At 43.0% G+C, this 27,251-nt stretch overlaps 1 protein-coding gene across 1 annotated transcript in view; it reads right to left on the bottom strand.

Moving 5' to 3' along the window:
* Positions 1 to 2,050: 2,050 nt before the first annotated feature.
* LOC116972050 (caspase-6-like) overlaps positions 2,051 to 27,251 on the bottom strand; it is a 36,703-nt gene continuing 11,502 nt past the window's right edge. Inside the window, exons 2-7 of the mRNA XM_033019343.1 lie at positions 26,606 to 26,642; positions 22,463 to 22,612; positions 20,016 to 20,092; positions 12,137 to 12,312; positions 7,145 to 7,307; positions 2,051 to 3,513 (exon numbers count right to left, since the gene is read on the bottom strand). Of these exons, the coding sequence (XP_032875234.1) occupies positions 3,275 to 3,513; positions 7,145 to 7,307; positions 12,137 to 12,312; positions 20,016 to 20,092; positions 22,463 to 22,612; positions 26,606 to 26,642 (842 nt within the window). The 3' untranslated portion in view covers positions 2,051 to 3,274. The remainder of the gene's footprint in view (positions 3,514 to 7,144; positions 7,308 to 12,136; positions 12,313 to 20,015; positions 20,093 to 22,462; positions 22,613 to 26,605; positions 26,643 to 27,251) is intronic.

Genomic DNA, 27,251 nt, shown 5'->3' with positions numbered 1-27,251 from the left:
CTGGGTGAGTGCGCAAATGCATGGCAGATGCAGTATAATGTGGATAAATGTGAGGTTATCCACTTTGGTGGCAAAAACAGGAAAGTAGACTATTATCTGAATGGTGGCCGATTAGGAAAAGGGGAGATGCAATGAGACCTGGGTGTCATGGTACACCAGTCATTGAAAGTAGGCATGCAGGTGCAGCAGGCAGTGAAGAAAGCAAATGGTATGTTAGCATTCATAGCAAAAGGATTTGAGTATAGGAGCAGGGAGGTTCTACTGCAGTTGTACAGGGTCTTGGTGAGACCACACCTGGAGTATTGCATACAGTTTTGGTCTCCTAATCTGAGGAAAGACATTCTTGCCATAGAGGGAGTACAGAGAAGGTTCACCAGACTGATTCCTGGGATGTCAGGACTTTCATATGAAGAAAGATTGGATAGACTTGGCTTGTACTCGCTACAATTTAGAAGATTGAGGGTGGATCTTATAGAAACTTACAAAATTCTTAAGGGGTTGGACAGGCTAGATGCAGGAAGATCGTTCCCGATGTTGGAGAAGTCCAGAACAAGGGGTCACAGTTTAAGGATAAGGGGGAAATCTTTTAGGACCTAGATGAGAAAAACATTTTTCACTCAGAGAGTGGTGAATCTCTGGAATTCTCTGCCACAGAAGGTAGTTGAGGCCAGTTCATTGGCTATATTTAAGAGGGAGTTAGATGTGTCCCTTGTGGCTAAAGGGATCAGGGGGTATTTTTCTACACTGTGTAACCATGACCATGAGAACCCATAGAGGAGATGAAGCAAAGATTCAAAAAGGATGACCTATTTGCCCAGGAGGATAGGCTACATAAATGAGGCCTGTGTTCCCTGGAGAATGAGAGGTTAACTAATTGAAACCTAATCTTTTTAACAAGACTCAACAGGTTCGACACTTCCTTGGCTGAAGTCTAGAACCAGGATTCACTGTCTCAATACAGGGAATTTTCTTTACTGAGGGTGGAGCCTTTGGAATTCTCCTACAGTCATTGTTTATTCAAAATGGAGATGGTTGGATTTCTGGGCATTAAGGGAATCAAGGGATTATCGGAATTGTGCAGAAAAATAGGGATTGATGACCTTGGGGGATCGATAGGGATCGACCTTGATGAATAGCGATTAGGCACAATGGGGCCTGAGTGGTCTTTGTTTCTTTGCTACTATTTGGAATGGTGGCTTGTGCCAATGAACTATAAACCCGATTAGGTTATTTTGGTTCTCGGACAAAGCTTTCTAAAGGGCCTGTCCCACTGTACGAGGTAATTCAAGAGTTCTCCCGAGTTTCCCCTGATTTGAACTCGGGGAATTACGGTAATAGCCGCTCGTAGGTACTCGGGGCTCTCGTGGACATTTTTCAACATGTTGAAAAAACTTCACGAGCTTACCGCGTTTCCCAAGTACCTGCCGTTAGCGTTACGAGCCGCTAAGAGACGTCTGGAGCTCCGACATTCCCGCTACGTACATTCTACGTACTTACCACGAGTTTGATTTTTTAAAATATCTCGGATGAGCTCTTGGGTAAACTCGTATAGAGGGACAGGCCCTTTAGGATATAGTCCCATGCAAGGATACCATCTAACTTCATAACCTACAACGGATGTTCTCCCAAAATTTAGCTTATTACTTTTGAAGCTTTCCAGAGTATCTGACATTTCATGTTCATAAGTGATAGGAGCAGAATTAGGCCATTGGGTCCACCGTCTACTCCGCCATTCAATCATGGCTAATCTATCTTCCCCTCTTAACCCTATTCTCCTGCCTTCTCCCCATAACCCTGACTACCGTACTAATCAAGAATCTATCTATCTCTGCCTTTAAAATATCCTCTAACGGCCTCCACAGCCGTCTGTGGCAATGAATTCCACAGATTCACCACCCTCTGACTGAAGAAGTACATCCTCATCTCCTTTCTAAAGGATGGTCTTTTTATTCTGAGGCTCTGACCTCTGGTCCTAGACTCTCCCACTAGTGGAAACATCCTCTCCGCTTTTGATTTGTAGTTTGTTTTAAAAGATGCAACTGTGATTGAATATCAAAGATGATTGATCCATCGTTTATTTAAAATTGTTCAAGATTATACACGTGAAACACACCAACATTCACAATATGTCTGACTTGCAACTAAACAAAAATACACAATACACTTCACATTAATTCCAAGTTCACTTACTTTGAAATTGGTTTCAAGGCTTTATCTTCCTCACAAATGTTTACAAAGAGTAAGGAAAAATGAATGTGGGACAGAAAGGTTGCCTGAGATCCTGCACCAGAATGGTTCCCTAACCAGCAAAACTCACACCAAGGTAAAGTCACATACGTGACCAAATGAGTTGATTCGTGCTGCACTCAAGAGTATTGGGGGGAAGAAAATAACATGAGCACCAGTACTAAAAGCCCCAGATCTGAAAAGAATATAACTAGAAAAACACCTTTTCTTAATTTAAAAAACCCTTAGTTCCTTTTTTAAATGAACTTAATTAACATAGGTAGATGTGGATCCTACATGACCATATCAAAAGCTTGAAATAGACAAAAAATGCTGAAGAAACTCAGCGGTGAGGCAACATCTATGGAGAAAAGGAGTAGGCAACGTTTTGGGTCGAGACCCTTCTTCAGACTGAAGGCCGCTGCCACCGACCTTCACTGACTCACCGATACCACCGACCCCCACGGCCTCAATACTCCTTTTCTCCATAGATGCTGCCTCACCCGCTGAGTTTCGCCAGCATTTTTTGGCTACTTTTGATTTTTCCAGCATCTGCAGTTCCTTCTTAAACCTATCAAAAGCTGGTATTTAATTGCCCTTCATAAGTATGGAAGACTTCTTCTAAAGTTAATTGGAGCATATGACCATTTGAGCAACACACTAATCAAGTTTAATCAAAAGGGTAGAACCATGTGATTTTGATTTTTTATTTAAAGTTGCACATAATTCCAGATATAAACTCAACAATTGGACAGAAGAGTAAGATAGCCTTTGGTTAACCAATTATGTAAACCATATTTTATGATTGTACAGTAAAGCATTTACCATTATGGTCAAAATGTACCAAATACAAGTTGACAAATGCTAGTTTTGCTGCTCACTGCTCAATGTTTACAGTTGAACTTCCAATAGTCCTTTAATTTAAAAAAAATAGTTCTACAAAAGCTCACATTTAGAATCTGTGTTTAATAACGATTCAATCTGTTTTTGTTTTAGAAACTGCTTTGTCCCAATAAACCAGACAGCTAAGGAAGCAAGTTATGAACTACTATGAAGTCTTTGGTTCAAAATACAGTTTCTTTGTCAGCATCGAGGCAAAGCAGGGGACTTGTTTCGTCCCTATTGCAGTACGATCAGCAAAGTTAAGCACACTTCGCCATGAGACCTTCCTATTCACCAGCGTCAGGAGCTCCGTGAATTCGAGCTGTGAGCCATAGCTCTCGAGTAACTTGCAGAGATCCTGAACATACCAAGAGCCATTTATAATTTCACGATGGGAGTAGAAACCTAAAATTAAGACCACAAAGATTTAATTTAAAAGAAACAAATTATATTCAAAAGCAGAGGTTTAAACGGAAATGGTAGTTTTAGCAGCAAATTCTATCAATTTCCTTTTCTTGTTTTTTTAAAATTTGAACAGTTGACAAGTACGAACTAAATTACAATAGATTGCTTGTAAACACTTTTCTTGAGGTATTTGTGTCGTTGCCACACTATGATAGATAAACCAAACCCACGAGTCCATTATTACCTGGCAGCTCCAAAGTGAAAGGCTGTAAATAGGTATGTTGCAAAACTTACCTTCAGCGGCGCTGCAGTTCTGCCGCTACCCGTGTGCGCGACTTTGGCGCCTTTGAGAGGGGGGCGGGTTTAAAACGCGATTTTCTCTAGACTGTGGAAATCCATGTTGTTCAGCCTACTTCATTGCTGACGAAAAACGCTGCGAAATTCGTTCGCTGCAGGTATTTTTAAACTAAATTGGGTTATTTAATTGTTGCAGTAAATTAAAAATCATCCTCTAAAGCCGCGAACCCCGACAACGGGACGGATGTCATGTAGGGGACAAGGCAAGGTTGGTTGTTTATTTTTACATTAAAAAGGGCTTCTTAAGATCCCTTTATACAATATTTTATGTTGCGAGTAGCTGACTTGGGGGCCCATTCAATCCCGCAGTATCTTTCATGCCGACATGGGGTACAAATTCACCGCAATGGCAGCGTTCTAAACCAGCGCGTTCCGCAGAATCCCACTGGCAAGCTGATTTAAATGGCCATTAATTTACAGCAATTGAACACTAAATCCCTTCCATTTGGCCTATAAATTAATGTCAATGAGATTTAAAAATCATGTTTTATTGTGGAATTCTTGTGTGAATGTTCTTTGCACACTTAGGCTATTTAAAAATGTTAATCTTTCCTTAAGAAATGGATAGCTGTGTAGATCTAGTAATTGAATTTTGGAATTAGTACAATTGGGTAACTAACTAATTATATGCTTTAATTTCAGGTCATCCAAGCAAGATTGGTTAATATTTGTTTCAGAATGCTTCAATCTATAATAACTGAAAACTTCTTTCAGTTCTCTTAATTTTTAATAAAGTTATGGGCTTTAGACTGTCATCGATCACAGCTTTTGTGTTAAGTCAATGGAAAATCAATGGGGAACAAGATGCTAATTTCCGAGTATGAAAATGGCCATAACTTTTTTTAATACTGAAGATATGAAAGTGAATTAGGTGTCAAATTAAACTTCTTTTTATGCTTTATCTGATGGGATAAATTGCAGACTTGATTTTTAAAATCTCAACATTTTGTAATATTGCTACTGCAAAATATGCAGAATGGCCAACTCCTGAAGTGTAGTTGGGGAATAGGGTTCACCGCTGTGATGGGCAGGAGTCTTCACAGGATCAAAATGCAAGGGCCTTGGTCTCAGTCTACAGTCAATGAAGTAATTCAAGGCAGAGGCTTTACCACTCCAGTCGAGGGCATGTGGGGAATAGGCAATCAATGCCAGTTTGCCAACTGTGTTTGCATTCCATAGGTAATTTTTTTTTAAATCATTTGTTTCTGTCACAGTGACAAGTGAAACTACACTTTTATTCTGAGCAATGGCCAGATCGTGGGTTTAATTTATGGAAACACGTAAAGGGCGGCACGATGGCGCAGCGGTAGAGTTGCAGCCTTGCAGCGCCAGAGACCCGGGTTCGATCCTGACTGCGGGTGCTGTCTGTACAGTTTGTATGTTCTCCACGTGGCTGCGTGAGATTTCTCCGAGATCTTCGGTTTCCTCCCACACTCCAAAGATGTACAGGTTTGTAGGTTAATTGGCCTGGTATATATGTAAAAATTGTCCCGAGTGTAGGATTGTGTTAGTGTGCAGGGATCGCTGATCAGTGCAGACTCGATGTGCCGACGGGCCTGATTCCGCGCTGTATCTCTAAACTAAACAATTAGGACTATACACTCAAAATGCACGATCTATTCTTTTCCAAGAATTGATGCACAATTTTCAGTTGGATGTGTAACCAAGTGCACATCATTAAAATCAACTATGTTTCATGGAGTAAAAAGTCATATTTTAAACAGTGGGGGTGGGGAAGAATCGCTGCAGCATACAATATTAGATAGTTCCTGCAGCATACAATATTCAAGGAGTGGACAGAAGAAACCGCAGATGGAACTATAGTGATGTTTGGGTCAGGACACTTCTTCAGACTTCTCCATTCCATCCAGAGATGCTGCCTGACCTGCAGAGTTACTCCAGCACTTTGACTCTTCACAAACCGTGCCATCTTTTGTCTTTCTTCCTCACAGGAACATGTTGGTCTTGAATTCTGTACTGCTCTATGTTTTGGAGCTGGCAACTTAATTTCCAATACTTAACATTCTCCTACAATCTCAATCATTACTCTCCTTTGCAAAGGCACAATATTCATTCCCCACTTTCATATTTAATCCTCAATCCATGTGTTTACAATTTTTGTTTGTTTTACTTCTGTTATCTCTTTAATTTCCCAATTTATTTTTACATTTTCAACCTTGCACCTTCTCCACCAGGCTTTCTATAATGTTGAACTCTTGGAATCTATGCTGTTCCCTTTTTATTCTTGACATTCATGTTCCTTGACATTCATGCAAATCTAGAACTGGGATCTTCCCCCAATGAGCCCTTTTGTTTCTGTTCGGGAGAGGAAAGGGTAAAAAAGACAGTAATGCAATCTTTATGTACTTAGATTTAGTTTGGGTGTCAGGGGTAATGGGGAGAAGGCAGGAGAATGCGGTTTAGAGGGAGAGATAGATCAACCATGATTGAATGGTGGAGTAGACTTGATGGCCTAATTCAGCTCCTTTTGACATGTTTTTGGTGAGATACTGCCATTATGTGTTCATCTTGTGGTCTGAAAAGTTACAAATAGCACAGAAGGATGGACAAATGAAACAAAATAAAATAAGTTTAGTTTAGAGAATTTTTGATCAAATTCTCTCGTGGGATATATAAAGTTCTATCATATCGTATCGTAGATACAGCGCGGAAACAGGCCCTTTGGCCCACCAAGTCCTCGCCGACCAGTGATCGCCGCACTCGAACACTTTCCTACACACACCAGGGACAATTTTACATTTATACCAAGCTAATTAATCTACAATCGTAGTGTGGAAGGAAACTGAAGATCGCGGAGAAAACCCACGGAGGTCACAGTCTTAGAATAAAGGGGCGGCCATTTAAGACTGAGGTGAGAAAAAACTTTTTCACCCAGAGAGTGAATTTGTGGAATTCCCTGCTACAGAGGGCAGTGGAGGCCGAATCACTGGATGGATTTGGAGCGTTAGATAGAGCTCTAGGGGCTAGTGGAATCAAGGGATATGGGGAGAAGGCAGGCACGGGGTATTGATTTGGGACGATCAGCCATGATCACAATGAATGGTGGTGCTGGCTCGAAGGGCCGAATGGCTTCCTCCTGCACCTATTTTCTATGTTTCTCAAGTCACGGGGAGAACGTACAAACTCTGTACAGGCAGCACCCGTAGTCGGGATCAAAACCTGGTCTCCGGCGCTGCAAGCGCTGTAAGGCACCAACTCTACCGCTGCGCCACCGTGCCGCCCCATGCAAAAAAAATCTGCTGCATTTTGTTACCTTCAGCTACTGAATAGCACATTACAAAGTCAGCTCCAGCTGGTAGTGTGGGTACAGTTGCTGCATCAACAACCACCTCGTTCACTGCTGAATCTTCACTCATCTTTGAATCAACCTCATCTCTGGGCATCACTGGATCATCACGTTTATCTCCTCGACATGCCTAAAAAAAATCATCAACAAAAGCATGATAATTAATCCTGGCTTAAACCAAAAGAGTAATTCTCAATAAAGATATTTAAAAAATATCCAGTCATGCACTTAAAAAAAAAATGTTATGGGCCTGTCCCTCTTACGTGACTTTTTCGGCGAAAGCCGGCCCCCGTCATAGGTCGTCGAAAACTTTCAACATGTTGAAAATCCAGCGGCGACCAGAACAAGGTACGATTCTTTGGGTGACGAGGAGACTACTCACGACCATACAAGCACGGGGAGAAGCCTGTATGGTTGTGAGTAGTCGCCCAAAGAGTCGTACCTTGTTTTGGTCAGTGGGCACCGCTGGATTTTAAACATGTTGAAAATGTTCGGCTTTTTAGCACAACTTACTTTATTCACAGATCAGATCCATTTTTTTACTCTGTGACATTAGTCCTTGCAATGTGTTTAATCTTTTGTTAAATAAGGTAGAGGTGCACAACCTTTTATCCGGAGTTCCGGAAACCGAAAAGCTCCGAAAACCGTACATTTTTTCCAGGATGTCGTCTGCACACCAAAGCTCGCGTTTGGCGCCAAACTTGACCCGAAACGACCCACGGTCAACCCAGGTCTGTACTACTGTAGCGGCTGCCTCCTCCCCGGAGACCGGGGAGACACTTAAACATCTGTAAATCATTGCTTAAATGTTAGTCAGTTAGTTTGGAGGGTTTTTATGTGATGGGGGGGGGGTGAAGGGGGAACTTTAATTCTTAGTCCCCTACCTGGTCGGAGAGGCGGGGAGCGGGCAATGCCTTACCGGGTCGCCGTGCAGTAAGCTCCGGAGCGCTGTGGCCGCCGACTCCCAACATCGCGGAGCTGGGGCTGCGGGCGTCCGGCGCTGGTATCCCAGCGCTGCGACGCCGCCGACTCCCAACTTCGCGGCGGCTGGGGCCGCGCTGGATTTTGAGCGCCGCGCAGCCAGGGGTAGAGTTCCGGGGTCGGAGCTCCAACCGGCGCCGCCCCGCGGCCGGGGACGCCCGCAGCCCCCAGCTCCGCGATGTGGGAGTCGGCGGCCACAGCGCTCCGGAGCTTACTGCACGGCGACCCGGTAGGCATTGCCCGCTCCCCGCCTCTCCGACCAGGTAGGGGACTAGAATTAAGTTCCCCCTTCACCCCCCCCACCACATAAATCCCTCCAAACTAACTGAATAACATTTATGCAATGATTCTCCGGGAGGAGGCAGCCGCTCCAGACTTTTCAAGCCGCCCGCGCTACCGTACCCAATCTACGCTAAAAATCTTCATTCGGAAATCCGAAAAATTCCGAAATCCGACAAGTGTCTGGTCCCAAGCTTTCGATAAAAGGTTGTGCACCTGTACGACTCTTTGGGTGACGAGGAGACTACTCACGACCTGCAACTGCACCTGTCCCTATACCTCCTCCCTCGACTGTCCAGGGACCCCGACAGTTAGGCAGAGGTTCACTTGCACCTCCTCCAACCTCATCTGCTGTATCCGTTGTTCAAGATGTGGACTCTTATACATCGGCGAGACCAAACGCAGACTGGACGATCGTTTCGCGGAACACCTTCGTTCAGCCCGAATGAATGAAAAGGATCTCCTGGTTGCCGGACACTTTAATTCTCCTTCCCATTCCTACACAGACCTTTCCGTCCTCGGTCTCCTCCATTGCCAGAGTGAGGCTAAACGCAAATTGGAGGAACTGCATCTCATATTTCGCTTGGGCAGCTTACAGCCCAGTGGTATGAATATTGATTTCTCTCACTTCAGGTAGCCCCGGCATTCCCTCGCTCTCTATCCCTCCCCCACCTAAGTCGCACTAGCTTCTCATTTTCACCCCACAAACAGCTAACAATGGCCTGTTTCATTTATCATCGCTACTTTTTGCATATCTTTCATTGTTCTTATCTCTCCACATTACAGTCTATAGCAATTACAAATTATTTAACATAAAATATTTATAACTCGACTGAAAGAGGCTAATTAAAAAATCTGCTGATTGATAAGTAGTTACATTGACTTTTATTGTTCAAATTTTACATGATTGCTGTTTTACTGATTATAACCCTTCTCCTTAGAGAGCAGTGTAATATAAATGATAATTTTATGTTTGTGTAGAGATTTGTACACAATGAAGATGAAATACTTCTCAAGAAGAACTTATAACCATATAACAATTACAGCACGGAAACAGGCCATCTCGACCCTTCTAGTCCGTGCCGAACACGTATTCTCCCCTAGTCCCATACACCTGCGTTCAGACCATAACCCTCCATTCCTTTCCCGTCCATGTAACTATCCAATTTATTTTTAAATGATAAAAACGAACCTGCCTCCACCACCTTCACTGGAAGCTCATTCCACACAGCCACCACTCTCTGAGTAAAGAAGTTCCCCCTCATGTTACCCCTAAACTTCTGTCCCTTAATTCTCAAGTCATGTCCCCTTGTTTGAATCTTCCCTAATCTCAGTGGGAAAAGCTTATCCACGTCAACTCTGTCTATCCCTCTCATCATTTTAAAGACCTCTATCAAGTCCCCCCCTAACCTTCTGCGCTCCAAAGAATAAAGCCCTAACTTGTTCAACCTTTCCCTGTAACTTAGTTGCTGAAACCCAGGCAACATTCTAGTAAATCTCCTCTGTACTCTCTCTATTTTGTTGACATCCTTCCTATAATTAGGCGACCAAAATTGTACACCATACTCCAGAATTGGCCTCACCAATGCCTTGTACAATTTTAACATTACATCCCAACTTCTATACTCAATGCTCTGATTTATAAAGGCCAGCACACCAAAAGCTTTCTTTACCACCCTATCTACATGAGATTCCACTTTCAGGGAACTGTGCACAGTTATTCCCAGATCCCTCTGTTCACCTGCATTCTTCAATTCCCTACCATTTACCATGTACGTCCTATTTTGATTTGTCTTGCCAAGATGTAGCACCTCACACTTATCAGCATTAAACTCCATCTGCCATCTTTCAGCCCACTCTTCCAACTGGCATAAATCTCTCTGTAGACTTTGAAAATCTACTTCATTATCCACAACCCCACCTATCTTAGTATCATCTGCATACTTACTAATCCAATTTACCACACCATCATCCAGATCATTGATGTACATGACAAACAACAGTGGACCCAACACAGATCCCTGTGGCACCCCACTAGTCACTGGCCTCCAACCTGACAAACAACCATCCACCATTACTCTCTGGCATCTCCAATTCAGCCACTGTTGAATCCATCTTGCTACTCCACCATTAATACCCAACCATTGAACCTTCTTAACCAACCTTCCATGAGGAACCTTGTCAAAGGCCTTACTGAAGTCCATATATACAACATCCACTGCTTTACCCTCATCAATTTCCCGAGTAACCTCTTCAAAAAATTCAAGAAGATTAGTCAAACATGACCTTCCAGGCACAAATCCATGTTGACTGTTCCTAATCAGACCCTGTTTATCCAGATGCTTATATATATTATCTCTAAGTATCCTTTCCATTAATTTGCCCACCACTGACGTCAAACTAACAGGTCTATAATTGCTAGGTTTACTCTTAGACCCCTTTTTAAACAATGCAACAACATGCGCAGTACGCCAATCCTCCGGCACTATTCCCGTTTCTAATGACAATTGAAATATTTCTGTCATAGCCCCTGCTATTTCTACACTAACTTCCCTCAATGTCCTAGGGAATATCCTGTCCAGACCTGGAGACTTATCCACTTTTATATTTCTCAAAAGTGTCAGTACTTCCTCTTCTTTGAATCTCATAGTTTCCATAGCCACACTACTTGTTTCCCTTGCCTCACATAATTCAATATCCTTCTCCTTGGTGAATACCGAAGAAAAGAAATTGTTCAATATCTCCCCCATCTCTTTTGGCTCTGCGGATAGCTGTCCGCTCTGACTCTCGAATGGACCAATTTTATCCCTCGTTATCCTTTTGCTATTAATATAGCTGTAGAAACCCTTTGGATTTACTTTCACCTTACTTGCCAAAGCAACCTCATATCTTCTTTTAGCTTTTCTAATTTATTTCTTAAGATTCTTTTTACATTCTTTATACTCCTCAAGCACCTCATTTACTCCATGCTGCCTATAATTATTGTAGATCTCCCTCTTTTTCCGAACCAAGTGTCCAATTTCCCTTGAAAACCATGGCTCTTTCCAATTTTTACTATTTCCTTTCAACCGAACAGGGACATAAAGATTCTGTACTCTTAAAATTTCACCTCCATTTCTCTTCCACATCTTTCCCATAAAACAAAATGTCCCAATTTACTCCTTTTAAATCCTTTCGCATCTCCTCAAAGTTAGCCTTTCTCCAATCAAAAATCTCAACCCTAGGTCCCTAACTTGATAGACATAGTACTCCAAATTCTCTCATTTAACTAATATCAATTCAGCTTCACAAACACAGCATTAATACTTCAAAAATACAATCAATAATACCTTAAGAAAAACAGGAAGTTTCAAATATTAAAGGGCCTGTCCCACTGTACGAGGGAATTCAAGAGTTCTCCCGAGTTTCCCCTGATCCGAACTCGGAGAATTACGGTAATAGCCGCTCGTCGGTACTCTGGACTCTCGTGGACATTTTTCAACATGTCGAACAAACTTCACGAGCTTACCGCGTTTCCCGAGTAACTGCCGTTAGCATTACGAGCCGCTAAGAGATGTCCCGAGCTCCGACGTACCCGCTACGTACATTCTACGTACCTACCACGAGTTTGATTTTTTTTTAAACTCGGGAGAGGTCTTGGGAAAACTCGCATGGTGGGACAGGCCCTTTACACTTTTACAAAATCCGCAGATTCACTACCTGAATTATGAATATTTTAGGTTTCCCCACGAGAGAAGAACACTTGTCTCCTCTAAAGCGGGCAGTTAATTCTTGCAGGTTTATCTTTCCATCATAAGCATAGATATGATTGTTCTCCCCATGACTGAGAAAGATGCATAAGAAGCAATCGGCATCAGAATGATCTGAAGTGGCCACTGTGAAGGGAAAAAAGAATATCTGATTTAAAATAAGCAGCAAAACTCAAGGCCATTAGTCATAAATGATCCACGTCTTTACTATACCTTTTGAAATGGGATTTTACCCAACCCACTCATACATGGATCAACGTGATGTGTTCAGGATGAAAAGAAATCTGCTGAAGGAACTCAGAGGGTTGTGCAGCATGTATGGATGCAAAGGAATGGTTGATTTTGTCGGGTCAAGACCCCGCATCAGAAGTGGTATGAACATTGACTTCCCTACTTTTAGATAGCCCTTGCTTTCTCCCTCCTTCCCCTCCCCCTTCTCAGCTCTCCCACAAAGCCTACGGTCTCCGCCTCTTCCTTTCTTTTTACCCGCCCCCCCCCGACATCAGTCTGAGGAAGGGTCTCGACCTGAAACGTTGCCTATTCCTTCTCTCCATTGATGCTGTCTCACCCGCTCAGTTTCTCCAGCATTTTCTGTCTACCTAAAATGTTATTGATGCATGCAGTTGTTACAAGGCCTAGATTCTCCCCAACTTTCCAACCCGTAAAGATATTATCCAACTTTCATAATTTCACTGGGGTGGGTGCTTCTATCAAGCCTCAACATCTCCATTAATATCTATGCATGTTCTGCCTAAATGTCATCTCAATCTACTCTCTGCAAATTACTCCTCAAGTAAATATCGGTTGGTAAACATCACAAATCAGTGGACCATTTCAGAAAATCTTTCCTGTCTCCCATCCACAGAAATGAAGTCTTGTCCAAAGATAGACACAAAATGCTGGAGTAACTCAACGGGACAGGCAGCAACTCTGGAGAGAAGGATTGGGTGACGGGTTTTGGGTCGATACCCTTCTTCAGACTGCACTGATTCCTTTTCTCCAGAGACCTTTACTGTTCTTGTCAGACTCCTTTCCCACATCCTAAGCTTTTTAGAAGGATGAGGGGTGATTTCATTGAAACTTACCGAATAATGAAGGCCTGGATAAAGTGAACGTGAAAAGATGTTTCCACTAGTGGGAGAGTCTGGGACCAGAGGGCAGAGCCTCAGAATAAAAGGATGTACCTATAGAAAGGAGATGAGGAGGATTTTTTTAACCAGTGGCTGGTGAATCTGTGGAATTCACTGATGGTTGTGGAGGCCAAGTCTTTGGGTATTTTTAAAGTGGAGATTGATCGGTTCCCCATTAGTAAGGCAGTTAATTGAGGGGGGAATGTAAAATTGAGGGGAAAAAATGTTTCACCAGGAGTAGTCCAGATCAAAAATCCACTACCTTAAACGATTGTAGACACAAAATGCTGGAGTAACTCAGCGGGTGAGATCTATGGAGAGAAGGAATGGGTGACCCTTCTTCAGACTGATGTCGGGGGTGGGGACAAAATAGAAAGTAGGCGGAGACAGTAGGGCTAGTAGGAAGGGGGAGGGGGAGGGGAAGGAGGGAGAAAGCAAGGGCTATCTGAAATTGGAGAAGTCAACATACCGCTGGGGTGTAAACTACCCAAGCAAAATATGATAAGTATCTTTTAAATGCAGAGTCCTGTGATCACCCTTAGATGCTGCCCTGAGTTTTATCACTGGCAGACAGCTCAGGAGAGAGCATCATTCGTAACAGTTACAACCGATTAGCTGATGTTGGAATGGCCACCTGAATCCTGTCAGCCTACTCCTTCAAGATGATCCTTCAAGAGTAAAGAGTGTCATATTGTCATATGTCTCAGATAGAACAATGAAATTCTTACTTGCAGCAGCACAACAGAATAAGTAAACATGGTAATACTCTGACTCATCACCATCTGTAATTCGTCCCCCAACGGTGGTGTTGTCGGCGAACTTCAAGATGGAGTTCGCACTGTGTCCGGCTACACAGTCATGAGTATAGAGTGAGTAGAGCAGGGGGCTGAGCACGCAGCCTTGAGGTGCTCCCGTGCTGATTGTTAATGAGGAAGAAGTATTTCTGCCAATTTGAACAGACTGTGGTCTGTGGATGAGGAAGTCGAGGATCCAATTGCAGAGGGATGCGCAGAGACCCAGTTCCATGAGCTTGGTAACCAGCTTTTTAAAAAATTCAATTAATTTATTCAAATATTAAAATAATATATACGGTACAGTAAAAAACAAAACTGCCTGGAGGGGATGATGGTATTGAACGCCGAGCTGTGGTCTATGAACAACAGCCTGAGTAAATGTTTTTATTGTCCAAATGGTCCAGTGCGGAGTAGAGAGCCAGTGAGATCGCATCCTCCATTGACCTATGAACTCCGTGGACTCTTGTACATTGGCGAGACCAAACGTAGACTACGTGTTTGTTTCGCTGAACACCTTCGCTCAGTCCTGAGAAGATTACGCAGAGTCGGTAAGTCAAGGAGGACTCCCTCTAACTTCTACAGGTGCACAGTAGAGAGCATGCTGACTGGTTGCATTGTGGCTGGGTTCAGAAACCTGAGCGCCCTGGAGCGGAAAAGACTACAAAAAGTGGTAAACACTGTCCAGTCCATCATCGGCTTTGACCTCCCGTCCATCGAGGGCATCTATCACAGTCACTGCCTCAAAAAGGCTGCCAGCATCATCAAGGACCCACATCATCCTGGCCACATACTCATCTCCACACTACAGTCAGGTAGAAGGTACAGGAGCCTGAAGTCTGCAATGACCAGGTTCAGGAACAGCTACTTCCCCACAGCCATTAGGCTATTAAACCCGGCTCAAACAAAACTCTGAACATTAATAGTCAATAATCTGTTTTTGCACTTTATCAGTTTATTTATTCATGTGTGTATATATTTATACAATGGTATATGGACACACTGATCTGTTCTGTATTCATGCCTACTATGTTCTGGTGTGCTAAAGGAAAGCAAGAATTTCATTGTCCTATCAGGGACAGATGACAATAAAACTCTCTTGAACTCTTGAACTCTTAGTCCACCTGGATCTTCCTGCCAAACACTTTAATTCCCAAGGTACACAAAAATGCTGGAGAAACTCAGCGGGTGCATCAGCATCTATGGAGCGAAGGAAATAGGCAAGTTTCTGGCCGAAACCCTTCTTCAGACTGATGGGGGGTGGGGGGGCGGAGAGAAGAAAGGAAAATGGAGGAGGAGCCCGAAGGCTGGGGGATGAGAGGAGACAGCAGGAGGGCTGAGGAAGGGGAGGAGACAGCAAGGACTAACAAAATTGGGAGAATTCAATGTTCCTGCCCCCAAGGTGAAAAGTAAAAGTGGCAGGCAGGCAAATCCAGGGCAAAAATCTAAAAGGGCCACTTTTCAACATAATAGTATAAGGGGTAAGAGTGTTGTAAAAACAAGCCTGAAGGCTTTGTGTCTCAATGTAAGGAGCATTTGTAATAAGGTGGATGAGTTGAATGTGCAGATAGCTATTAATGACTATGATATAGTTGGGATCACGGAGACATGGCTCTAGGGTGACCAAGGCTGGAAGCTGAACATCCAGGGATATTCAATATTCAGGAGGGATAGACAGAAAGGAAAAGGAGGTGGGGTAGCGTTGCTGGTTAGAGAGCAAATTAACGCAATAGAAAGGAAGGACATTAGTTTGGAGGATGTGGAATCGATATGGGTAGAGCTGCGAAACACTAAGGGGCAGAAAACGCTTGTGGGAGTTGTGTACAGGCCACCTAACAGTAGTAGTGGAGTTGGGGATGGCATCAAACAGGAAATTAGAAATGCGTGCAACAAAGGTAAAACAGTTATAATGGGTGACTTCAATCTACATATAGATTGGGTGAATCAAATTGGCAGGGGTGCTGAGGAAGAGGATTTCTTGGAATGTATGAGGGATAGTTTTCTAAACCAACATGTAGGGGGACCAACGAGAGAGCAGGCTATTCTAGACTGGGTATTGAGTAATGAGGAAGGGTTAGTTAGCAGTCTTGTTGTGCATGGCCCCTTGGGCAAGAGTGACCATAATATGGTTGAGTTCTTCATTAGGATGGAGAGTGACATAATTAATTCAGAAACAAGGGTTCTGAACTTAAAGAAAAGTAACATTGAGGGTATGAGACGTGAATTGGCCAAGATAGACTGGCAATTGATTCTTAAAGGGTTGATGGTGGATATGCAATGGAAGGCATTTCAAGACTGTATGGATGAACTACAACAGTTGTTCATCCCAGTTTGGCAAATTAATAAATCAGGGAAGGTAGTGCATCTGTGGATAACAAGTGAAATCAGGGATAGTATCAAAACAAAAGATGAAGCATACAAATTAGCCAGAAAAAGCAGCCTACCAGAGGACTGGAAGAAATTCAGAGTCCAGCAAAGGGCTTAATTAGGAAAGGGAAAATAGATTATGAAAGAAAACTGTCAGGGAACATAAAAACTGACTGCAAAAGTTTTTAAAGATATGTGAAGAGAAAAAGATTAGTTAAAACAAATGTTGGTCCCTTGCAGTCAGAAATGGGTGAATTGATCATGGGGAACAAGGACATTGGAGATCAATTGAATAACTACTTTGGTTCTGTCTTCACTAAGGAAGACATAAATAATCTGCTGGAAACAGCAGGGGACCGGGGATCAAAAGAAATGGAGGAACTGAGTGAAATCCAGGTTAGCCGGGAAGTGGTGTTATGTAAATTGAATGGATTAAAGGCCGATAAATCCCCAGGGCAGATTGGCTACATCCCAGAGTACTTAAGGAAGTAGCCCCAGAAATAGTGGATGCAATGGTGATAATTTTTCAAAACTCTTTAGATTCTGGAGTGGTTCCTGAGGATTGGAGGGTAGCTAATGTAACCCCACTTTTTAAAAAGGGAGGGAGAGAGAAAACGGGGAATTACAGACCAGTTAGTCTAACATCGGTAGTGGGGAAACTGCTAGTCCGTTATTAAAGATAGAATAGCAGCACATTTGGAAAGTGGTGAAATCATTGGACAAAGTCAGCATGGATTTATGAAAGGTAAATCATGTCTGACGAATCTTACAGAATTTTTCGAGGATGTAACTAGTAGAGTGGATGAGGGAGAACCAGTGGATGTGTTATATCTGGACTTTCAGATGGCTTTCGACAAGGTCCCACATAAGAGATTAGTATACAAACTTAAAGCACACGGAATTGGGGGTTCAATATTGATGTGGATAGAGAACTGGCTGGCAGACAGGAAGCAAAGAGTAGGAGTAAAAGGGTCCTTTTCACAATGGCAGGCAGTGACTAGTGGGGTACCACAAGGCTCAGTGCTTGGACCCCAGCTATTTACAATATATATTAATGATTTGAACGAGGGAATTGAATGCAACATCTCCAAGTTTGCAGATGACACGAAGCTGGGGGGCAGTGTTAGCTGTGAGGAGGATGTTAGGAGGCTGCAAGGTGACGGATAGGCTGGGTGAGTGGGCAAATGCATGGCAGATGCAGTATAATGTGGATAAATGTGAGGTTATCCACTTTGGTGGCAAAAACAGGAAAGTAGACTATTATCTGAATGGTGGCCGATTAGGAAAAGGGGAGATGCAATGATACCTGGGTGTCATGGTACACCAGTCATTGAAAGTAGGCATGCAGGTGCAGCAGGCAGTGAAGAAAGCGAATGGTATGTTAGCATTCATAGCTAAAGGATTTGAGTATAGGAGCAGGGAGGTTCTACTGCAGTTATACAGGGTCTTGGTGAGACCACACCTGGAGTATTGTGTACAGTTTTGGTCTCCTAATCTGAGGAATGACGTTCTTGCCATAGAGGGAGTACAGAGAAGGTTCACCAGACTGATTCCTGGGATGTCAGGACTTTCATATGAAGAAAGACTGGATAGACTCGGCTTGTACTCGCTACAATTTAGAAGATTGAGGGGGGATCTTATAGAAACTTACAAAATTCTTAAGGGGTTGGACAGGCTAGATGCAGGAAGATTGTTCCTGATGTTTGGGGAAGTCCAGAACAAGGGGTCACAGTTTAAGGATGAGGGGAAAATCTTTTAGGACCGAGATGAGAAAAACATTTTTCACACCGAGAGTGGTGAATCTCTGGAATTCTCTGCCACAGAAGGTAGTTGAGGCCAGTTCATTGGCTAGATTTAAGAGGGAGTTAGATGTGGCCCTTGTGGCTAAAGGGATCAGGGGGTATGGAGAGAAGGCAGGTACAGGATACTGAGTTGGATGATCAGCCATGATCATATTGAATGGCGATGCAGGCTCGAAGGGCCGAATGGCCTACTCCTGCACCTATTTTCTATGTTTCTGTCTCTCCACATCAGTCTATCTCCCGTTTCCCTTTCCCCTGACTCTCAGTCTGAAGAAGGGTCTCAACCCGAAACGTCAACCATTCCTTCTCTCCAGAGATGCTGCCTGTTCCACTGAGTTCCTCCAGCATTTTGTATTTATCTTCAGTTTAAACCAGCATCTGCAGTTCCTTCCTACTCATAAAACCCAGGCATTTTAGCCAGAGGGGGAAAAAGAAGGGAGAGATCATGGGAAGCTTCCCTGCTTGCTGTATTTTCCCATCGCAGCTTTGAGGACGACTGAGCCACTGGGACAAAGCTGAGAACATCGGCATCATTTGTGTGGTCAAGGCTGAGGCTAAGACTGAATATCCGGGACAAGCCTGAGATGCCAGTGTCTCTTCCTGCCCATGGACAGCGAGGGACTGTGCCCACACACAGAGGCAAAGACTGAGCTGCCAGGATAACCCAGAGACTGCCAGTGCCACCTCTTCAAGCCCAAAGCTGAGCCGCCAGGATGAGCTCTCAAGGCAAGGATGAACAGCCGGGACAACACAAGATGGCCAGCTCCTGGATGACGAGGGACAGCGCCCCCATGTGGTCATGGACTTTCCCGTCTCTGTAAATGAAACATAACACGCGGGTTCACCCTACTGTGAGTGTCGGTGCGATCCCTGCCAAACCTGGCTTTGTCCCCGACACCACAGGTTCTACGAAATGGACTCCAACCCTATGTTTTATGACGAGACAAATACTCGCAACTGTCAATTCCAATATTCAATATAATGATTAAATCTCCTTTTATAAATATTTCTTCATTGTATCACCGCAAGCCCAGGTCATTGTGCTTAATTAATTAAACACTCAATCCGGGATTAAGGAAAGTTTCCGCAATTGTAATGTCTATAAATCCTTGGGATGTCTATAAATCCCTACAATTGTAAAATGCTGAAAGCCGTGTTATAGAAACATAGAAAATAGGCCCTTCGAGCCAGCACTGCCATTCATTGTGATCATGGTTGATCGTCCCCAATCAATAGGCCTGCCTTCTCCCCATATCCCTTGATTCCACTAGCCCATAGAGCTCTAGCTAACTCTCTCTTAAATCCATCCAGTGATTTGTCCTCCACTGCCCTCTGTGACAGGGAATTCCACAAATTCACAACACTCTGGGTGAAAAAGTTTTTTCTCACCTCAGCCTTAAATGGCCTCCCCTTTATTCTAAGACTGTGGCCCCTGGTTCTGGACTCGCCCAACATTGGGAACATTTTTCCTGCATCTAGCTTGTCCAGTCCTTTTATAATTTTATATATTTCTACAAGATTCCCCCTCATCCTTCCAAGCCTAGTTTTTTCAATCTTTCCTCATATGACAGTCCCGCCATCCCAGGGATCAATCTCGTGAACCTACGCTGCACAGCCTCAACCACAAGGATGTCCTTCCTCAAATTAGGAGACCAAAACTGTACGCAATACTCCAAATGTGGTCTTACCAGAGCCCTATACAATGGCCCGTTCAAATGTGACTGAAGCTCAAGTGTTACCTTTGTGAATGGTCTCCAACACTTCCATTGATTTGAGGTTGTCGTACACAGACACATCGAAACCGAGATCTCGTAACCTATTAAAACACATAAGGTATATGCTGAGTGTCTCATAGTGGCCTTCATGTAGATTCGTTTTAACAAAGTCATCCCCATAGGATCTTCCTTGTTGTAAACAATCCCCAGTCAAGAACAAACATGCTGTAAGGATGGTTATTACCTACAGTAATCCCTGACGAGGATGTAATAATAATAATAATAAATTTTATTTATGGGCGCCTTTCAAGAGTCTCAAGGACACCTAAACATGTACAATATAATCATCTGAGGAATAGATCGGGCAGATACACAGAGTCTCTTGTCCAGAGTAGGTGAATCGAGGACCAGAGGATATTGGTTTAAGGTGAAGGGAAAAAAATTTAATAGGAATCTGAGGGGTAACTTTTTCACACAAAGGGTGGTGGGTGTATTGGACAAGCTGCCAGAGGAGGTAGTTGAGGCTGGGACTATACCAACATTTAAGAAACAGTTAGACAGGTACATGGATAGGACAGGTTTGGACATGAACCAAACGCGGGTAGGTGGGGCTAGTGTGGCTGGGACATGTGGGCAAGTTGGGCTGAAGGGCCTGTTTGCACACTGTATCACTAAGGAACAATTAAACATTGGCAACTGTAGGAAAACTAGTTAGATCAAACCAAGAACTTACCACTCTTACAGAAGGATAATATTCAATGACATTACCCTGCAATTGGTGCCAATCACTTACTAAACTGTATATTTCTACCCAGTCAAACAATAAAAATAATCAACATATAGTGCGTTTAAAAATTACTTCGATCTGGCGATTTAAAAAATAGAAATTTCACCACAGCAAGGGCATCAGTGTGCTCATTTAGGTTAATCTCATAAATCAGTTATGATCTTTAACAATAAATTGCAATTTTAAATACACTTACAAATGATAGGTGTCTTAATTTTAGTCAAGAATGTTTTTTTGCTAAATGTTCCAAAATGGAATAATGAAATTTTTACTAGCAGCAGCAACACAACAAGTTTGTAAACACAGTATTCAAAGAGAAAAAAGTTCCATAAATTAAAAAATGTATATATATATATTGTCAAGCCAAGCAGAGCCCAAAGATCCTTGTACAACCCAGGCTGTTTGTAGTTTATATGGAGTTCACAGTGTCTAACCTAATGGTTGTTGGGAAGAATCTGTTCCCGAACCTGGACGTTACAATTTTCTACACCTTCTTCCCGATGGTTGGAGTGAAATGAGAGCGTATCCTGGGCGGTGTGGGTTCTTCATAAGGTCACAAGTGATAGGAGCAGAATTTGGCCATTCGGCCCATCAAGTCTAGTCTCATTCAATCATGGGTGATCTATCTCTTCCTCCTAACCCCACTCTCCTATATTTTTCCCATAAACATTGACACCGGTCCTAATCAAGAACCTATCTATCTCTACCTCAAAAATATCCATTGACTTGGCCTCCACAGCCTTTTGTGGCAAAGATTCCACAGATTCACCACCCTCTGACTAAAGACATTCCTCCTCATCTCCTTCCTAAAGGAGCATCTTATAATTCTGAGGCTATAACCTCTGGTCTTGGATGCTCCCACTAGTGGAAACATCCTCTCCACATCCACTCTATCCATGGCTTTCACTATTCAGTAGGTTTCAATGAGGAACAATAAGCAACAATAACATATTTAAACAGTGCACATGAAAGTTCACTGTTGTGCTGAACAAGTATAAATGATTGAATAAATTTATTCACATACAAGGAATTTGCCTTGGTGCTCCGCCCACAAGTGACAACACGATAATAGACAATAGACAATAGATGCAGGAGTAGGCCATTCAGCCCTTCGAGCCAGCATCACCATTCAATGTGATCATGGCTGATCATCCCCGATCAGAAGGAGATATGCTTTCTCCCCATATCCCCTGACTCCGCTATCTTTAAGAGCCCTATCTAGCTCTCTCTTGAAAGTATCCAGAGAACCTGCCTCCACCGCCCTCTGAGGCAGAGAATTCCACAGACTCACAACCCTCTGTGAGAAAAAGTGTTTCCTCGTCTCCGTTCTAAATGGCTTACCCCTTATTCTTAAACTGTGGCCCCTGGTTCTGGACTCCCACAACATCGGGAGCATGTTTCTTGCCTCTAGCGTGTCCAAACCCTTAACAATCTTATATGTTTCAATAAGATCCCTTCCCATCCTTCTAAACTCCAGAGTGTACAAGCCCAGCCGCTCCATTCTCTCAGCATATGACAGTCCCACCATCCCGGGAATTAACCTTGTAAACCTACGCTGCACTCCCTCAATTGCAAGAATGTCCTTCCTCAAATGACATACAGTGACAGTTAGGAACGACACATAAAACATTAAACCACAATGGATCACCAAATGAGAAGAACTGTAAAATGTCTGCTGATATACCTTCTTTCCAGATTAATTCTGTCCTCGTTTGTGCCTCCTCTGTTGGGCAATCCCAGATACCAGTAAAAGTGCTCATGGTTGAAGATCAGGGCAACACCTCGCCTGCTGTGCTTCATGTTGTATTTGGCACTTGGATCCATTGCATCAACACTGTGACAAAAAACAGTGGGTCAGACTCGATAAAAATAACAAAGTGCATCTGACTGGATGGAATAAACACCCATGGCAAGTGAAACCAAGCAAAGGAAGAGAAATGTAATCAAAGATCAGACAACACGTGATGACAGAAATTATGAATTAATTCATGTTTTTCGTAAAAGTCGCTAGAAGCATCTGAAAAGCACATTTTGAAGTGCACTAATCATTTTGAGATACTGATCATTTAGAATTTTTTTGAAATAATCAATAATTTTGAAATACCAATCAATTTTGAAACGATTGGTATCTCAAATAACTACTCTATTATTTAACCATTGTATGGAAATGACTTTTTAGGAAAATAAATGTTTTAGACTAATACAGCTTAGAAACAGGCACTTTAGCTCGACGTCCATCTCGATCTGCATTGAATCCAGTTTCTCTTTACTTCTTTCCTGTCCAAATATCTTTCACATTGTAATTGTATCTGCCTTCGATACTGCCTCTGGCAGCTCATTCCTTATCGTCATTAGCCACCACGAGAAAACCTGTTCTGCATGTCTCTAGAATTTCTCCTCTCTCACCTTTTACCGATTCCCCTCTAACTCATAGGATAGAAAAATCTGACAATCGACCCGATTTATGCCCCTCATAATAATATACATTCTTTCAAAGGTCGGACCTGATTCTCCTATGTTCTAATGAAATTAAACCTTGCCTGTTCAATCTCTGCTTATAACTACAGCCTTCCATCACAAACGCCATCCGGATCACCCTTTTCTAATAATAGACACTAAAAGCTGGAGTAACTCAGCAGGACAGGCAGCATCTCTGGAGAGAAGGAATGGGTGATGTTTCGGGTCGAGACCCTTCTTCAGACTTTTCTGATGTTCTATAATGCTAATGGATCGTTCCTGTAGTTTACATAATAAAAATGTTTTCCATATATGATTTTATTCATCTTATAGGCAGCAAAATGGTGCAGCGGTAGAGTTGCTGCCTTACAGCGCTTGCAGTGCCGGTGACCCAGGTTCGATCCTGACTACGGGACTGTGGAAGGAAACCGAAGATCTCAGAGAAAACCCACACAGGAGAACGTACAAACTCTGTAGTCAGGATCGAACCCGGGTCTCCGGCGCTGCATTCGCTGTAAGGCAGCAACTCTACTGTTGCGCTGCGGTGAGTTGTATAAGAGGTGAGGCCGCATTTAGAGTATTGTGATCAGTTCTGGGCACCATGTTATAAGAAAGATGCTGTCAAGCTGGAAAGGGGCCAGAGAAGATTTACGAGGATGTTGTCAGGGGTCGAGGGTCTGAGCTATAGGGGGCGGTTGGGCAGGCTGTGACTCTATTCCTTGGAGTGCAGGAGGATGAGGGGTGATTTTATAGAGGTGTATAAAATCAAGAGTGGAAATGACGTGTAAAGTCTCTTGCCTAGAGTAGGTTAATCGAGGACCAGAGGACATAGATTTAAGATGTAGGGGAAAATATTTAATGGGATTCTGAGGAGTAACTTTTATACACACATGGTGGTGGGTGTTTGGCACAAGCTGACCAAGGAGGTGGTTGAGGCAGGGACTACTACAACATTTAAGAAACAATTAGACAGGTAAATGGATAGGACAGGTCTAGTGGGATGTGGGACAAATGCAGGCAGGTGGGACTAGTACAGATGGGACATGTTGGCAGCTTTGGGCAAGTTGGACCAAAGAGCTTGTTCCATGCTGTATGATCTTTTCCCCATTTCACTTTTATCCCCCCTCTTTCCCCTTTCCCTGGAACCTGCCACCCATCCGGCTTTATATTTACACATACTCAAGCTCCAATTGAAACTACTTGGTCCTCCAACATTTAAGGCCATCTTGCTTCTGAATTGAGGAGTAAGAAAAATATTCCGTGCTTGAAGAACAATAATGATTGTCCATTTTATCATGTTCCAATTGGGGTGGAAGATTGCAACCTTCACGTGGTCCGCCCTGTTTTGACTAATGCAATCAACTCGACGTGTACAAACAGAAGATCAAATAGAACAAGTTGTCCAACAACTTTAGGCTGTGCACGCCATACGAAAGAAGAAGTGTTGCAATTGCAGAGTTACTGCTGTCACTGAGCTATTAACTGCTCTGGTTTATGTTTTCCATTCACATTCCTTATAATTTGGACAAGATATAAACATGCAAAATGTTGTTAGTTTTGATGACTGTTTTCTATTCTTATCAATGCAGACTCTGAAAATAACTATAATAGATAGGCAGCTGAAATCTTCAGATGCACCCTTCCTTTTTGTCCATCATCTTTTATCAGGTGGCACGGCGGCAGAGTTGTTGCCCTTACAGCGCCACAGACCCGGGTTTGGTCCTGACTACGGGTGCTGTCTGTGTGGAGTCTGCACGTTCCCCCGTGACCGGGTTGGTATTTTCCGGGTGCTCCGGTTTCCTCCCACACTCCAAAGACGTGCAGGGTTTCGGTAAATTGTCCGGAACGTGAGGGATAGAACTTTTCTTCTTCTTTCCATGTCCATCTTGTTACAAATGTTGGCTTCGCTGTCATCGTCCGTCCTTCCGGCGACAATCAGTGGGAGCCGTCAATTGTCGCAATAGATGATGGTGGTAGCAGAGTTAGCTCAGGATATTTCCAGTTTCCAGCCCCGCCACGTGGATGCTTCTGCTATGGGCCCAGAGATAGAACTAGTGTACGGGTAATCGCTGGTTGGCGCGGACTTGGTGAACCAAACGGCCCTTTTCCAAGCTGCATCTCTGAACTAAACTAAACTGAACAGGGTAACAGGGTGGCACAGCAGTAGAGCTGCTGCCTCACAGAGCCAGAGTTCAATCCTGACTACGGGTGCTGTCTCTGCGGAGTTTGTACATTTTCCCCGTGACTGCGTGGACTTTCTCCGGGTGCTCCGGTTTCCCCCCACATCCCAAAGACATGTGGACTTGTAGTTTAATTGGCTTCTGTAAATCGCCCCGAGTGTGTAGGATGCGAAAGTGAGATAACATTGAAGTGGTGTATGGTGATTGATGGCTGTAGACGTGGACTCGCTGGGCCAAAGGGTCTGTTCCCACCCCATTCTCTAAACTAAAGACCCAGAAAGAAGATGAGCTTCTAAAAAAAGGATTCAATGGAAAATGAAATCAACTGGACGGAGATCGGGCCACACTTATCAAGTCACGAGAATTCAATAACATTTTAAATTCACACGAAGAACAAAAATAGTTTTTACCGAATCAGGAGAGCTTGGTAGGTAGAGGCCATCAGACATATTCATATTTATAATCTTCAATTACTTTGGTAGCTTTATGATCAGTATATGTTACTAAATTGAAGGTAGACACAAAATTGAAGGTAGACACAAAGGACTTGAACTTTATTTCGCCTTCCATCACAATGAGGAATGTGTAGGAGTCACTGTGGTGGATGTTCATGTTAAAATGTGTTTTTGAGTGATCTGTTACTTTTAATTGTATGACTGACCTGGCCAATGAAATTCCTCGTATGTTGCAAAACATACTTGGCGAATAAAGTGTGATTCTGATTCAGATTCTGAAATAACTTAGCGGGTGAGGCAGCATCTCTGGAGAGAAGGAATGGGCGACGTTTCAGGTCGAGACCCATCTTCAGACTGAATTGACATCACTAAATTGTCATTTATGATCCAGATCATAAATGGTTGATTTACAGCTTTTAATGCAAAACTTTTCTACTGCTGCGAGATTGCCACGTGCCACCTATACACTGCAGATTGTGCTACAGCAGCAGGAGAGAATATTTTAGGGACACAAACACAATAGTGTTTTCCCCCCCCTTTTTTCCCAACATTTTTGTATTATTAATAATATTGGAGATAGTAAACTTTTTTCCAACAAACAAAAGTCATTCAATTTAGTTGATGATTTTTGTTCGATTTCCTATTATCATTGGCAAGTCCAGCTGGAGAATGGACTGATGTCCACGATATGGGATACACATCATTAAAATAGTTATAATTAAAACCATCACAAACCTTTGAAAGATTGTCGGAAAGTCAACTTCACTGGTATCTGAAAAATAAAAGTATTTACTATCAGCACGGTGGCCCAGCGGTAGAGTTGCTGCCTTACCTCGCGAGACCCAGGTTCGATCCTGATCGTGGGTGCTGTCTGTATGGTGTTTGTACATTCTCCCTACGACCACGTGGGTTTTCTCGGGTGCTCCGGTTTAGTCCCACATTCCAAAGACGTGCAGGTTTGTTAGTTAATTGGCTTCCGTAAATTATCCCTAGTGTGTAAGATAGAACTAGAGTACAGGGGATCATTGGTTGGTGCGGATTCGGCGGGCTGTTTCCACACTGCATCTCTAAAACTAAGACGAAACCAAGGACAAACTTTTCCTTCTTTTGTTTCCTTCAATCTTTACTAATTGGTGTGGTAATGAATCCATTAACTCCCATAGTCATCTGTGCAGATTTTAATATAATAAAGCAGTCAAGATACAAACAATTTATCAGTTCTTTATCTCTATATTACTAAAACTCTCATCTTGTTTGTTTGCCCGTTTGTTTGCCCGATTTGTATTTGCGCAAAAACAGTACACAGTAGCGTTACAATTTTTGGCCCATCTTACTCACCCTGTCCTGTGATGTAAATTAAACATGTTTCTTTCAGGTTGAT

This window comes from Amblyraja radiata, chromosome 1 (genome assembly GCF_010909765.2).
Source record: "Amblyraja radiata isolate CabotCenter1 chromosome 1, sAmbRad1.1.pri, whole genome shotgun sequence".
Lineage (NCBI taxonomy): Eukaryota > Metazoa > Chordata > Chondrichthyes > Rajiformes > Rajidae > Amblyraja > Amblyraja radiata.
The sequence above is the reverse complement of the archived record's forward strand: the minus strand, read 5'-3'. Positions and strand labels throughout refer to the sequence as shown.